The following is a 15,057-nucleotide window of genomic DNA, read 5'->3' on the forward strand; positions in this document are numbered from 1 at the left end:
CTGGCCAGAGAGGATAAGCCCTGCGGACTCTGGACGCCAGGTTCCCACAAATGGCTCCTGGAGGATCCAATCACACCTTGCCCAGCCCCTACTCACGTTCTGAGCTTCCAATCTTCTGTCGAGCTGAACAGGAGCTTCTTACTGGGGTGACTGGACATCTGAGGGGCAAGTGCTAGGAAAGACAGACGCCAAACGGACAGAAAAAATGAACGTGGAAGGAAAGAGCGCGTACGGGGAGAAAATGAAAAACAAGTTTAATATCCAGAGAAGATAAGCAATCACAACACACACAGCTTACAACCAGAAGAAAGGACAGTAACAGAAAAGTGAGCTCTCGGAAATGAACAAGGTGATGATGGCAAAGATGAAAAACAAGCCCGAGGAACCGTTCCAGGCAGCAGAGCAAGGGGACAAAGGATGGAAAACAAGGAGGAAAGAAACACACACGAGGAACCGGTTTGGGGGGCTGACCTAGGCTGTTCCAGGAGGGACTGGAGGAGGTGGAGGTGAGGACCCCCAGGCGAGAGCAGCCCTCTGCAGGGATGCCTGATGCCAACCAAGGCCCCCAAGGAGCTGGCCAGTCTGGAGCAAGCCACCAAGATTTCTGTCCCAAAAACGTCCACCGTGGTCCTCAGTTTACCGGGTTACTACAAGGTCTCAGATGAGCTGTCCACGCTGGCACGCAAAACATCCTCAGCACACGCCAGCCGCCAGCTCCTCTTGCACACACGTGCCACACACAGTTCAGTTCAGTTGCTCAGTCGTGTCTATTTGCGACCCCATGGACTGCACCACGCCAGGCTTCCCTGTTCATCACCAACTCCCAGAGTTCACTCAGACTCATGTCCATTGAGTCAGCGATGCCATCCAACCATCTCATCCTCTGTCGTCCCCTTCTCCTCCTGCCCTCAGTCTTTCCCAGCATCAGGGTCTTTTCCAATGAGTCAGCTCTTCCCACCAGGTGGCCCAAGTATTGGAGCTTCAGCTTCAGCATCAGTCCTTCTAAAGAACACACAGGGCTGATCTCCTTTAGGATGGACTGGTTGGATCTCCTTGCAGTCCAAGGGACTCTCAAGAGTCTTCTCCAACACCACAGTTCAAAAGCATCAATTCTTCGGCGCTCAGCTTTCTTCACAGTCCAACTCTCACATCCATACATGATCACTGGAAAAACCATAGCCTTGACTAGATTGATTTTTGTTGACAAAGTAATGTCTCTGCTTTTCAATATACTGTCTAGGTTGGTCACAACTTTCCACACAACCCGTTGCCAAACGTGACTGGCTCTCCCTGCAGTCACCCGCATCCCCAGATCGGTCCTCACCATTTCTGCCCCCTGCTTGCCCACCAACACCTCCCGGGCCCTGCAGGTGCCACCTCCCCTCTTGCACCCTGCCGCCCTCCCGTCCCGGCTCAGCGCCGCAGTGCAGGCGACCCAGGACATCGCTCCTTTGCTAGAAACGCAGAGTAAAAGCCCAGCCTTCCAGAATCAACAAGGCTCTGTTGCCTCTGCTGCCTCCCCTCCTCCACTGGGGAGGTATCAGACCAGCCTCCTCACCAGACACTGGTCTGCCTGGCACTTCCTTGCCCAGGGCCACCCCCACTGCCTGGCAGGCTCCCCCACCCCCGGGTATCAGGGCAGCAGACTCCTGCCCCACACCCACCCCAGTTCTGGATGAGGTCCACTTGGCCACCAACATCTCAACCACACCTCCATCCTGTCCACGTCCACCCTGGGGTAAGGACGGACTTAACTCCGGTTTCATAGCACAGGATTTTCTCTTGTTTCCTAATGTTCCCAACAAGAGCTCAGTGTGGGGCAAGCACTCAGTATTTATCGAATGAAAAAAACCGTCCCAGAACTCAAGCTCAAGTGTCCCGACTGAACGGGTCCCCCACACACTCAGTGAAATAAATCACGGCCAACTCTCCGACCCCAGGAAGACCCACTCAGCCTGCAGAGGGAGGGACAGGAAGGCAACTGGCCAGGACGGCCAACTTGGAGCTTCTTTTTCATTTGAAAAAAAATTTTTTTAGGGTTTCCCAGATGACACTGGTTGTAAAGAACCTGCGTGCTAATACAAGAGACGTGAAAGAGATGGTGGTTTGATCCCTGGGTCCGAAAGAACCCCCAGAAAAGGAAATGGCAACCTACCCCAGTATTCTTGCCTGGGAAATCCCATGGACAGAGGAGCTGGTGAGCTATGCTCCACGGGACCGCACACAATCAGGCTTGACTGAACAACAGACCCGCACACATCTCAGCGCTTACCCGCCTGTGCTGGGTCCTAGCTGCAGCACGTGGGACCTTGTTCCCTGACATGGGGTCGAACCAGGGCCCCCTGCCTCGGCAGCCAGGAGTCTTAGCCACTGGACACCAGGGAAATCCTTCAACCTAGAGTTTATTCCTGAACCATAAGGCAGGTCTGCAGGCGGAGTAAGCGCATGCACAGACTCTCGGTGGTTTTGCTGCCTAGGTCTCCGTGCTCCTTAAAGCGACTGCAGGTTCTGCCTCACGTGAGCAGGTTGAGCACACGATCCCGAAGTCGGACGTGATGCACGGATGAAGCAACGGTGCCCAGGATGGGAGGGGTCCCCCCACGGGGCAGACCACCAACAGATGAGCAGGTGGGGTCCCCCCGGAGGAGAGGGGTGCCCAACAGCGGGAGGGAGCTTGAGAAGTCAGTGAAGCAGAGCAGGACCCTGTGGTCCTTTCTCAGGTGCTGCCACCTGCCTTTGTCGGCGGAAAAGCTTTAGCCAAAGGCCAAGTCTAATCAGAGAGGTGAGAGAACACAGAAACAAAGGCCAACAGTCAGGGGAGAGCCAACGGTAGCAGGCTAGTCAGGAAGCAGAGTCAGGGACCTTGAGTTCCTTCTCCAGGGCTACAGATGATATTCAGAACCATATCCCGAGCTGAAACCTTCACCAGGTGACGTCAGCTGCACGGTGATCAGACTGTAGCCATGACATAAGCTGCAGCAATTCCGAGAACTGGCCTCAAAGGAATGGTAACCAACCAACTCTGGAACTGAAGATTAACTGTACTTAAATCAATCACGATGATGCTTCAAAATCCTTCAAAATTTTTTAAAGTTGATTTTCATAGATACACAGATTTCTGAACTGTTACCTAGGGTCATTTTTCTTCCCGTGTTTACCCATCAGAATGTAACACTGACAGATGTTGAAACCTTGGATTCCAGGTGGAAAACAGGCAAGAATTGAAGAGTACTTTGAAATAGTTTTATTGGCTCATAAGACCTTTGCATATAAAAAAAATACCCAAAACACTATGCAGTATTAAACCACAATTACATTTTTTTAACCAATTGAAACTACCCAGAATAAACATTTTTTAAAGGAAAAGAAACCTACAGAACTAAACTGTGAAATGACATTATGACTTAAATACTATGACAAAATAGATACCTCCTGATAACGTGAATCCATTGCACGAAGCCGCCAGAACGTTTCATGAGCATAACGTCGCACGGGTGCAAACGAACACAGCGTCACGTCACACACATAGCTGCAGTAGCCGTGCCCCGCCTCAGGAACGCTCGTCTCTGGCACAGAAGGCGGCCCGGGATGGCCTGCGCCAGGCCCCGCCCGGTCGCCGCCTGCGTCAGCACCGCCGCTGCTTGAAGAAGTCCACGCCCCGCAGCTCCTGCGGCAGGTACTCCTGCTCCACCGGCTCGCTGTAGGCGGGGTTGTACTTGTAGCCCTGGCCGTAGCCCAGGTCCTTCATCAGCCTGGTGGGCGCGTTGCGCAGGTGCAGGGGAACGGGCGGCAGCGGCCCCTGGTGGCCCCGCAGGCAGGCCTTGACGTTGTTGTAGGCGCTGTACACCTCGACCGACTTCGGGGCTCGCGCCAGGTAGACGACGCACTGGGCCAGGAGCACCTGCGCGGGGTGGGGGCGTCGCCCCGGGTTAACTCTGGGAGACCCCTGCTGCGCTGACATCCCACGGGGCCCACGGTCTGGACAAACCACGACAGGGAGAAGGCGTCTCTCCCCGAGGCGAGGCTAAACCAGACCGGTGGTTTTCTTTTAAAACTGAAAGAACTGTTTATCACATGAAATTCTTCTCAAAACCCCACCACGTAAAGCTAAGCAGGAGCTGCTCTGTCTGTGGGTGAACTTGCAGACATCCTGTTCAGCTCCTCTGAGGCTCCTGCCCCCAGGAAACCCTGAGCACCTCTGAGGAGCCCACATGAGACCCTGCCGACACCGAGGTCCCTCCCCCACAGCGTCTAAGCTTCCAGACGGGTCAGAGAGCCAGGCAGCCTCCTCCGTGGTCCAGGCCCAGGGAGGCGCCACCCAAGGTGATGGCACAGGGCGGGGGCCTTACCTCGCACTCGGGCATGCCTATGAAGTGACAGCCTTGGTAGGTGGCGACGGCTTGTGTCAACGCGGACGGGTCGGCCAGGCCTGCCACACATACGAACAGGGGCCAGTTAAGCCCCCGTGCACACCCCCGGGCCGACCCACCACCGCCTGCAGACCCTAACGGAGGAATCCCTCAGAAAAGCCGATCTTAGCTGACTCCAGAGGTGTGCACGGGGTGGTTACTGTGCAGGCTCGAGAACTGTTGTTTCCTTGGAGATAAAAGCTCTACATCCAGTAGGAAAAACAGGAGCCCACGTACAACACCCATAAAGAGCAGAGGCCATGAAGACAGTGACGGATGGACACGCTGAAGGCAGAGCACTTCCTGACACCAAAGAAAGCTAAGGCTCTGAGATCTCCTTTAAACGGGGCCTGGAGCCCTCCCTTTCTATTAACATCTCGGGAGCTCTCTGATGAAAACCAGAACACCTGACTTCAAAGCAAAATTAAAACGCTTCTTTTATTTCAACACAGGCACCTCGGAGAGATTGTGGGCTTGGTTCTGGACTACTGCAATAACATGGAAACCGAGATAAAGTGAAAACCGTGATAAAGTGAAAACCGCGACAAAGCAAGCTGCACGAATTTTCTGGTTCCCCAGCGTGCACAGAGCTTGTGTTAACAGTACACTGTCGTGCCTAAAACACTTCACTGCTCAACATGCTAACCGTCCCCCAAGCCTTGAGGGGGTCAATCTCTTTGTAGTAATGATATCAAAGAGGACTTGTCACAGACCTCCAAAACAAGAAGAACAGAGATGCACCTGTGAACGTCTCAACATCACCCAAGTGCGACACCACCCAAGTGGCAACTGCTGCTGACAGGCCCGTGACACGGGGTCCCACGGACCCCACGGCGACAGAGGCACGAGCTGCGAAGGCGGCCCGCACCCCCGTGGCGTCACTACAGAGGGACGCGGGGACCCGTGACTGTGGGAGCCAGACGCCCAGAAACAGAGGACGGACTCCACCAAGTCCCCGCCCCACCCAGCCCAGGACACTCCCGGGCCCTGCCCTGCCCCGCCCCACCCCAGGCCCCGCCCCAGGCACTCCCGGGGCTCCGCCCCACCCCAGGCCCCACCCCAGATAGGCCCGGGGCTCCGCCCCCCGCCCCCCACTCCTGGGGCCCCCGCCCTGCCCCGGACACTCCCCAGGCCCCGTCCGGCGTCCGTCACTCACCCACGTCCTCGCTGGCGAACCTCACGAGCCGCCGGGCCACGTACAGCGGGTCCTCGCCGCCCTCCAGCATGCGACCCAGCCAGTAGAGCGCGGCGCTGGAGTCAGAGCCCCGCATGGACTTGTGCAGCGCCGAGATGCAGTTGTAGTGCTCCTCCCCTGCACGCAGAGCCCCACTCAGCCCTGCGCCTGCCGCGCCGCAGGCCTCTCCCCGGCTGACCTCAGGGAAGCCCGAGCCAGCAAGGGACCCAGGAGCACGGTGAGCTCCGACACCTCCCTCACCCGGCCCCGCGGAGGGGCTTGTGCTGCCGCCGCTGCCGCCGAGGGACGCGGGGCCGGGGAGGCGGTGCTGATCCCCGCCCGCTGCAAAGGGCCTCGGTCTCACGCTTCACCGGGTCCACGATGAAGGCAGCACGCTGGAGACCCCACCTCCTTCTAAAGGAGTGGAAATCCGACTCCAGCACGACGGCCCAGAATCACACACACCCTCGTCTACAGGGGACTCTCTTCATCGCCCGTGTCTTTTGTAAAGACACACAGACTGCTGTGCTTATGATGTCGACTATTCCAGCTCAGAGATTTAACAGGAGCTGGTGTCAGGTTTGGTATCTGTAAATATGGTTTTATGAAAACAGATAAATGCACATGGCAAAATTCATTTAAAAAAAGAATAGCACAGAATAAAAGCACCAATTTCTACGTAAACTTAATTTTTAATTGTGCCTTTAAGAATTAAAGTGAAAGTCGCTCAGTCGTGTCCAACTCTCCGAGACCCCTTGGACTATACAGTCCATGGGATTCTCCAGGCCAGAATACTGGAGTGGGTAGCCTTTCCCTTCTCCAGGGGATCTTCCCAAACCAGGGATCGAACCCAGGTCTCCCCCGTTGCTGGCGGATTCTTTACCAGCTGAGCCACAAGGGAATTAAGGATTTTAACTCTCATTAAAGAACTCCAACTGAACCAAGCTACTTAAACTAAACACACACCTGAGTTCCCACGATTCCACACCAGCTGTCAGCCCCCTGGTCAGGAGGCAGAGCTGTGCCGGGAGGCTCCAGGCGGAGCTGCCTGGGGGGCCGGGTGCTCACTCACCTGCCCGGTCGTACAGGATGTGTGAGCGCTGCAGGCCCTCCTTCACGTCGCTCTCTGTGACCAGCACACGGCTCGGGGGGTAGCTCTGCCCGCCCTTCTTCCCAAAGGTCTTCCGGGTGCTCAGCCGGGCCAGCACAGCCAGCTGCAGCCCGTTCAGCCCGGCCCTCGCGTCCCCGTCGCTCAGGTGGGCCAGCGTGTCCACAGCCTTGTCCTCGATGAGCACTGAGGACCTGCAACACCAGAGCATGTCACACTCTGGACACCCCCCTCCTGCAGCACGCTGTGCCTCTCATCCCCGAAAGGCCACTCCCGAGCTGTCTGGGACCCCGAGCCCTGGTGTTGGGGCAAGCCTGTGCTGTTAGCGGCCAGAGACAGCACAGCTGAGCAGAGCCTCGCCCTTGAGTCCCGAGCTTATTTCACCTGACGTTTGGTCCTTTTCCATCCGACGTTCGGTCCTTTGCATCTCCAGGTTCCACATGCACGAATTCAACCGGCCTCGGACGTAAAGTATTAGAGGGAAAAATTCCAGATAGTTCTAGAAAGCACAGCTTGAGTCTGCTGCACACTGACAACCAAGTACAAAGCATTCAGAACCTATGTGCAACGACCTGCTGCTGCTGCTGCTAAGTCGCTTCAGTCGTGTCCGACTCTGTGCGGCCCCACAGACGGCAGCCCACTAGGCTCCACCGTCCCTGGGATTCTCCAGGCAAGAACACTGGAGTGGGTTGCCATTTCCTTCTCCAATGCATGAAAGTGAAAAGTGAAAGTGAAGTTGCTCAGTTGTGTCCGACTCTTAGCGACCCCATGGACTGCAGCCTACCAGGCTCCTCCATCCATGGGATTTTCCAGGCAAGAGTACCAGAGTGGGGTGCCATGCCTTCTCGGTTGCAACAACCTGCACATGGTTTATTTACATCCTGTTAGGCGTGATGAGTCGCCTAGAAACAATGTTGGGAGAAACAAACAAATGGGAGGATGTGCTCTGGTCCTAGGCAAACATCAGGCTGTCACAGAAGGGGCCTGCGCATCCTCCAGTCTCGTGTTCTGGTGTCCATGGGGGTGGGGGTCTCTGGACCCAATGCCTTGCAGATCCTGAGGGACAACTCTATAAGCACATCTTCATTTTTGTCCCCAGTCCCTCTGGGCACAGCAGCACCCAGGAGCTGGGCACTGGGCTCTGGTCTGGGACACGCTGCCACAGGGGTACTGACCACGCGTGGACCTTCGTAAAAAAGGTCTAACTGTGACTCCGAGTCTAATTGAGCAACTTTTCCTATTCTGTCTAGTTAGACAAGGTGTCCAACACTTTTAGCTATGTAGAGGGATCTTATTCTTTCTGGCTAGCTGCATACGTACAAAGTGAAATATAACTGTTCAAAGTTACAGCTCAGCCGTGTCCCTGCCAACCTTCAGCTGGAAATGTCACAGCAATTAATAAATCAACGCAGATCATCTGAAGCAGCTACCTGGAGAACAACCCCGAAGGCCCCACTGGGCTGGGCAGGGAGTGCTCAGAGGGCGCCCTGCCTCCCTGGGGGGACAGCGTCGAGGACCCCAGGCTGCACTTGCCCTTGAAGGCCCACCTCTGGCGTCTCCCAGATGCCATGTCTCTGAAGAGACTCCTCTTCAGAGCCTCCCAGCTGCCTCTCCGCCCCCAGGAGTCGGCTCACAACGGATGGCTCTCCCGTTGGCCTGGCTGCCCCTCCTGACCAGACACTCACGATACACACCGAGACCACAGCGCTGCTCTTTGTAGAGCTGACAGCCACTTCCAAAGCGGATTCTGGACGATCTGGAGAAACACTAGACCCACACGAAAGACAACCCACAGTAGACAACCCACACTGGGGCCAGCAGCAGAGGAGGCGCGGTGGCTCGGGGGAGCCACGGGAAGGGCACACCTGCCTGTGTCTATGCGTATGTGTGTATATGCTTATGTGTGTGCGTGTATAAGTGTGCATATGTGTGTGTCTGTGTAAGTGCGTCTCTATGTGGGTATATAAGTGTGTATATGTGTGTGTGTATAAGTACATGTTTCTGTGCGTGTATATGTGTGTATAAGTACGTGTGTCTCTGGGTATGTGTGTGTGATATATGTATATGCATGTCTGAATAAGTGTGTATATGTGTGTTTAAGTGTGTGTGTCTCTGTATATGTGTGTATAAGTGTGCATGTATATGCGTATATGTGTGTGTGATGTGTGTAACTGTGTCTGCACAAGTGTGTATATGTGTGTGTCTGTGTGTAACTGTGTCTGTACAAGTGTGTATATGTGTGTCTGTCTGTCTGTGTGGGGCAGGCAGACCCACATGGCCTCGACACCTCGCCCCAGAACTAGAATCCGACGGCCTTTCTCCTCGAAGCCGCAGGCAGCAGAGCGCCCACAGGACCACGTGCCAGGGGAGCGCGGGGCTGGAGGCCTGAGCCAGTGTCGCAGGGCTGCCCTTCAGAGGCGACTGGCTGCAGCACAGGGGTCCCTAACCCACAGGGCCTGGTGGACGACAGGCCCCACTTGTGCACACCGAGTGGGCCGACTTCAGCTTCCCCACAGCCTCAGGATGGAACGTGTATTTTTAAAAACTGAGACAGATGGGAAGTATAAAAGAAAACACCACCACAAATCCTTATCTGCAACACCCAGAGAGGACAGCAGCTGCCAGGGCGCTTGCTGAGCCCCCTCTGCGAGCCACCCACCCACTAACCTCTCGCCTCACTGAGCTGGGGGTGGGCCTGGGGGCAGGCAGAACCTCCGGAACGCCCTGTACCTATCTATCCTGTGACCATCCAGTCAAGCTTCGAAAACAAAACTGGGTCATATCATACAGAGTCTGCAACCTTCATAATAAAACGCTATTTTGAAAAGCAAGCCAGGTACTCAGAACTCTCAGTATTATCCTTTTACCAAACAGGCATCATGGAAACTGTCAACACCAGAGACAAAGGGGTGGATCACCGTCGCTGTGCCACCATCGGGTCAGCGCCCAGGGGCACAGACCGCCCTTGTGAGTGACTGCACCTCGCACACCCGGGGCAGGAAGTGGGCAGAGGACAGGCATACAGGCGGTCTCAGAGCCAATCCTCACGGACAGGCGGTGAGCGGGCCTCGTTCGTTATGAAAAAGGCCAATGAGCAGGCTGCGAGAAAGCCTTTAGAGACGGAGAGTTTTCCACAGTTGGAAAATGCAGTCCTCCCCTGAGTGTTTGAGGTCTGCTCTGCTCCACCGTCATCCCTTCCATCAGGTCTGGAATCATGGGCACCAGGGTGAGTCCACCTGGTCTCCCAACGGCTCCTCATCCCCTCTTTCACACGAGCCACATTCCAGGATCGCCCATGTCCAAACTTTAGTCTTTCTAAACTAAAGTTTAGAAAGTTGGAGTAATAAAAGGCTGCTCGGGACAGTCACGAGGCAAGTCTCCGGATGGGAACTGACTGCCAAGAACAACACTGCACAAAGGTTCCAGCTGCGAGCCAGTTCCCTGCAAGCCAGGTCCTTGCAACCCTGCTGACACCACGCGGGTCCTCAAGAGGAGTAAATACGCTTGAAACCCCTCGAGACCTCAGGGGAGGGTGAGGAGGGGTGCTCAGGCCCAGAACAGACAGGGAGGTGTTCAGGGACCTCAGCAACCAGCACCCAGAGAAAAGTGTGCCCTGAGTCCGGAGACGTGCTTTCACGACTGAAGCTTCAATGATCAATGCCCTCAGGCCCCTCTGGGCTCCTCAGTCCCGGCGTGGGTGGCTTTCCCACCCCAGCTCCACCCTCAAGCCATGCAACCTGGCCCAAGTGGGTCCCTGTCCGTGTCCAGGCTTTCCTGCACCCCAGGTAATTCCTCCCGCATCTGGGACAGGAGCAAACGGCAGAGGCATGCTTCTAACCCAAATAAGGGAAGATCCCTGCTCCACGTAAGGCAATCGATGGCCCACGATTCACACGCCTCTCACGATACAGAGACATCACCCGGAGCAAACGGACGGCCTTTAAGGCATCATTTTCAGTTAGTTTCTTTCCTTTTGTGGAATTGAGTCTGACTTCCAGAGTGCACAACAATCACCCTAAAAACACTCGAAAAAGTTTACGGTAACTTTTACACTAATTCTTACTCAAAGTTTTACAGGGGAAAAAAAAAAAAACTGCAGGAAAAAGAAAACTGGAATCTGAGTACAAACTCCAAAAGATTCATGACGTAAGTTTCTCCTGTGAAGAAAATAATCAAAAAGCCTCTCCAGGTTTTCTGAGCCTTGATAAAAAGGTGTGCCAGGAAAAGCCCGGAACCTGTCAGCACCAAGGCAAACGCCGAGAACTAAGCCAGGGGCCAGGCGGCCAGTCAGAGCTGGAGGAGCCTCGGGGGCGCCCGGACAGGTGGTCTCTCCATCTGCAGAGACAGGGCAGCCCCTCTGCAGCCCAGCATCACACGCACCCGTCCATCCTGGAAGGACACCCTGCTCATCCGGCCCTCCAGCCCAGCCAGGGGCTCCCCCCGGAGCCAGAGCTGCTTACTCGGAGCTGCTGTTGCCGCCGTGGCTCAGAGGGTCGGCAGGGCGGCTGGAGTCCAGCACCTGGATCCCCAGGGAGTTGACGGCCCGCATTAGGATGGTCACCACAGCCTCCACGGGGAGCTTCTCAAGCACGATGACTCGGCAGCGGCTCAGCAGAGCAGCATTGACCTGGAAGGAGGGGTTCTCCGTGGTCGCCCCGATCAGGGTGATGGTCCCACACTCCACGTGAGGAAGGAACGTGTCCTGATCAGGAAGGAAAACAGAAGATGCTGACCTGCAGGATCAGCCTGCAGGATCCAGGGTGAGCTGGCTGTTCCTTCTTTTCCTAATCCTGAGTTCAGGATCCAATCAGCAACTTAAGTTGTCCACTGAGTCCTGATGTTTCAATTACAAATGCCTGAAAATTGGAAACTTGACCCATAGTTTTTCTCCTATCAACAGCCCCGGGATACACCTACAATTTCATTTATCAGACAGAGGAAGCATTTTCTGGACACCAAGAAAATGCTAAGAAAAAGTGAGGGTAACAGGCGTGAAGAAGGGCGGAGGGCCTGGGCTCCTGGAGAATCAGTCACCCCCACCCTGAACCCTTGTGCAGTGACCGCACAGGCTTCACACTCAAGTCCACATTCACAAGGACCAGAAGGAAGAGCACGTACCTGCTGAGACTTATTGAACCGATGAATCTCATCAATAAAAAGGATGGTTTTCCTCTTGAAAAACCTCTTCTCGTTCTGAGCTTGTTTGATGACGTCCCGCACATCGGTTGTCTTGGCGCTGGTTGCCGACAACGTCACGAACCTGATGCTGTGCTTCTTGCTGTTGTTGGCTATGATGTGGGCCAGCGTGGTCTGTGAGAGAGGGCGGGAACTGAGACGGAGGGATGGGCACCAGCATGCCCACCAGCAGCCTGGACACTGCCGCACCCGGCAGGAGAGCCAGCTGAAACAGCGCGGTGTGTGTTTACACACTAAAGACAATGCTACCCATAAAGCAGGAAAAGCAGCTAAAAGCTCAGCTAATCCCAACCTCCTCTCCTTCATGTCTAACTCCGCTGATGGCTTCCGGGGGACGCTAAGATCTGCGGAATCTCTGGAAAGAGCTGCTGAATGGACGCAGCTGAGCCTGGTGGCAGGTGCGACCTCGCCCAGCCAAGACAGCAGCAACACCGACCGGCGAGGCGCAGACCCCTGAGCCAGGGGGACCACAGCCCGAAGCTTGCAGGCAGTGCAGAAGAGAACCAGCACTTGAGCTGGGGGATCAATGGTGACCCTAAACCACTTGTGACCGTCCGCTGTGGACGGAGTAAAGCAGCAGCAACGCCTCCGTCAGCGCTTCCCGGGAAGTGAAGAAATACAAGGAAAAGTGCGGCTCGGCACCTGGCGCTTACGCAGGGCTGCATACACACGCACATGCTCTCGTTAAGTTTATTACTACTATCGGCATCGCAGTGCGGCAGTAAGGATGGGGGTCAAGAGGGGCAAATGTGCTCCAGAATGAGTGGCAAGGGGGCATTTCATTTTCTGAACGTCACACAGCCCCATCAGACACTGCGGCTGCTCCTCAGCAAGTCCCAGCCCAGAAGCCACACCTGCCTGGCTTGGGACGGGTCACCCACCTCTGCACTGACCAGCCCAGCCCACTGCCTTTCCAGCCACGAGTCCTCTCTGAGTGCGTCCTGCTCACCGCCCCAGGGGTGTTCTTCTTGTTCTCTGCCTCTTCTACCTCTTCCATCTGATTAAAGGTTCTGAGCATCTTAAGTAGAGTTCTCGGGAATCAGTAAGGATGCTATTGCATAGCACTGAGCTATGTGGGTTAAATCTGACCAAAGGAAAGCACAAGACACACAGAGGATGAAGCTAGAAAGAAAAACCAAAGAAAACACCATCAAGGCGTCTGAATCTCACAGCTCTGAGCTCTTCTGCACCTAATGCTGGGTTTTGCTTTCCACTCTGTGGTGCTTTCTCCCTCTTCCAGCAGATAAAATGTATGTATTTCTCCCTCTTCCAGCAGATAAAATGTATGTATTTAAGCACCGCTTGGCTCTCTTTCAGTCTTAACACCTGCCTCCTTAAGGCTCCTTTCAGACTCCTGCTCAAGTGTTCTTCCAATGCTCTGTTCTCTAGATTGCAGTATCCTAAGTGCCCACCTCTGGGCTTGTGCTAATTCCCAAGAAAGCACTGGACACCAAGAGGCACCCAGTCTTCTTTAAAGGGCAAGGCATCATAAGAAGTTATGGAAAACAGTGGATGAAAGCGACTTGAAAAGGGAAGGAGTTCTCAGGTCAGCCCTGTTAAATAAGTACAGTTTCATGGTTTGATGAAGAACTGTCTGCAAGAACAAAGCGAATGAACAAGAAACCCGATAGCTAAACAAAAGGAAGCACAACAGAAATTTACAATTTTTTGCATTTTTTTTTTCCCAAAACTGAATGGACACACTCCTGAATGGGAAACTGCTCCAGGCCACCTGTCCTTTCCCAGAGAATCAGGCTACTAACAGCCAGCGGGTGAGGGCGGGGCGGGACGCCTCGGGGCCCTGATAGGACCCCCCCATCTCCCCCCGCAGAGGGCCGGGACGGCGCGCTGACCTTGCCGCAGCCCGGTGGCCCCCACAGGATGAGCGAGGGCACCTCGCTGGCCTCGAGCAGCGAGCGCAGCAGCGTCTCGGGCCCCACGGCGCGGCCCTGTCCCACGAAGTCCTGCAGCGCGTCGGGGCGCATGGTGTCGGCCAGCGGCTTCCCCTCCAGCAGCTGCCGCACCTCCTCGGCCGCAGGCGCGCGCGGGCGGCCCCCGGGGGCCCCGAATGCGGCGGCGCCCGCGTCCGCGTCCCAGCGGCCCGCGTCGTCCTCGCCGTCTGCGTCGCCCGCCGCCTCCTCCTCCTCCGGCGCCTCGGCCTCGCCCCAGCTCCGCGGGGACGCGCCGCCCGCCGCCGCCGCCGCCGCCGCCGGCCGCGGCCCCGCGCCCTTGCCGCCCGGGCTGCCGGGCCGCGCGCCCGGGAAGTCGGGCAGCAGGCGCGCGCCGCTGGGCGTGGGCGGCGCGTCGTCGCTCTCGCGGTCCTCGCTCTCGCCGCCGTCGTCCGGCTCCTCCGCCTCGCCCTCGCTGCTCTCGGCCGCCGTCGGCGTGGCCGGCTGCTTGAGCGCCGAGCTCTCGGACGGCCGGCGCCGCTTGGCGCGGGGCTGCGCCGGCTCCGCCAGGCCCGCCGGGTGCAGCAGCAGGCAGCGGTCCAGGTGCGCGTTGATGTGCGCGGCGGGCATGGCCTGCTGGCACACGGGGCACTGCACCCGGTGCAGCTGCGCCAGCAGCGGGTCGTCCTCCGGCCCGCTCACCTCCATGGCGGCCGCCGCACTAGGCCCCGCGCCGCGCGCCCCCGGCTCCGGGAGGCGGCAGGACGCGCGCGGCCCGGCGCAGAGCGCCGCTCAGGCCTCACGTCCGGGCCGCCCGCGTCGACCCGCCCTCTGCCCGCCGCCCCGCCGCCTCGCGCGGCGCGCCGGGAAGCGGAGTCCGCGGTAGCCCGCCCGGCCGCCGCCGGCGCCGGCTCGCACGGCCCGACGGGAAATGTAGTCCGCGACCGCTCGGCGGGCTGAGGAGCGCTCCTTTCCGGCCGGCGCGGGCCGCGGCTCGCACGGCCTGCCGGGAAACGTAGTCCGCGGCCTCTCGGCGGGTTTGCGGCGCGTCCCATTCCGGTGGGCGCCGCGGGAGGTCGGCAGGTTGCGCATGCGCAAACCCACCTGCGGGCCGGAGCGGTGGGGCACGCGCCGCGGCTGCGCAAGGGGCGTGGCTTTGCGCGCGGTAGGGGGCGGGGCGGGGGCGGAGGGCGGAGTCAGAGGGCGGGGAAATGCGGGTTACGGTGGACGCGGGCGGGACGCTGGGCAGGGACTGTCTCAGGGAGTCCGAAGGGCCACACA

General features: G+C 57.1%; 1 protein-coding gene across 1 annotated transcript; it reads right to left on the reverse strand.

Moving 5' to 3' along the window:
- Positions 1–3,228: 3,228 nt before the first annotated feature.
- Positions 3,229–14,567, reverse strand: WRNIP1 (WRN helicase interacting protein 1). Its single transcript, XM_061399000.1, has 7 exons — positions 13,741–14,567; positions 11,810–12,001; positions 11,152–11,393; positions 6,656–6,885; positions 5,566–5,721; positions 4,350–4,429; positions 3,229–3,901 (listed from the first exon to the last, which is right to left on the reverse strand). The coding sequence occupies exons 1-7, from the start codon at positions 14,482–14,484 to the stop codon at positions 3,626–3,628; spliced, it is 1,920 nt and encodes a 639-aa protein (XP_061254984.1). The 5' UTR covers positions 14,485–14,567; the 3' UTR covers positions 3,229–3,625.
- Between the last annotated feature and the right edge of the window lie 490 nt (positions 14,568–15,057).

This window comes from Bos javanicus, chromosome 23 (genome assembly GCF_032452875.1).
Source record: "Bos javanicus breed banteng chromosome 23, ARS-OSU_banteng_1.0, whole genome shotgun sequence".
Lineage (NCBI taxonomy): Eukaryota > Metazoa > Chordata > Mammalia > Artiodactyla > Bovidae > Bos > Bos javanicus.

What these genes read in the sequence shown, in the direction of transcription:
- WRNIP1 (XM_061399000.1), bottom strand. Translation starts at nt 14,484, where the DNA reads ATGGAGGTGAGCGGGCCGGAGGACGACCCGCTGCTGGCGCAGCTGCAC. An exon ending in GGCCACCGGGCTGCGGCAAG is followed by an intron (nt 12,002 to 13,740) that starts GTCAGCGCGCCG and finishes CCTCTCTCACAG; the next exon opens with ACCACGCTGGCCCACATCAT. An exon ending in GGTTCAATAAGTCTCAGCAG is followed by an intron (nt 11,394 to 11,809) that starts GTACGTGCTCTT and finishes CTTCCTGATCAG; the next exon opens with GACACGTTCCTTCCTCACGT.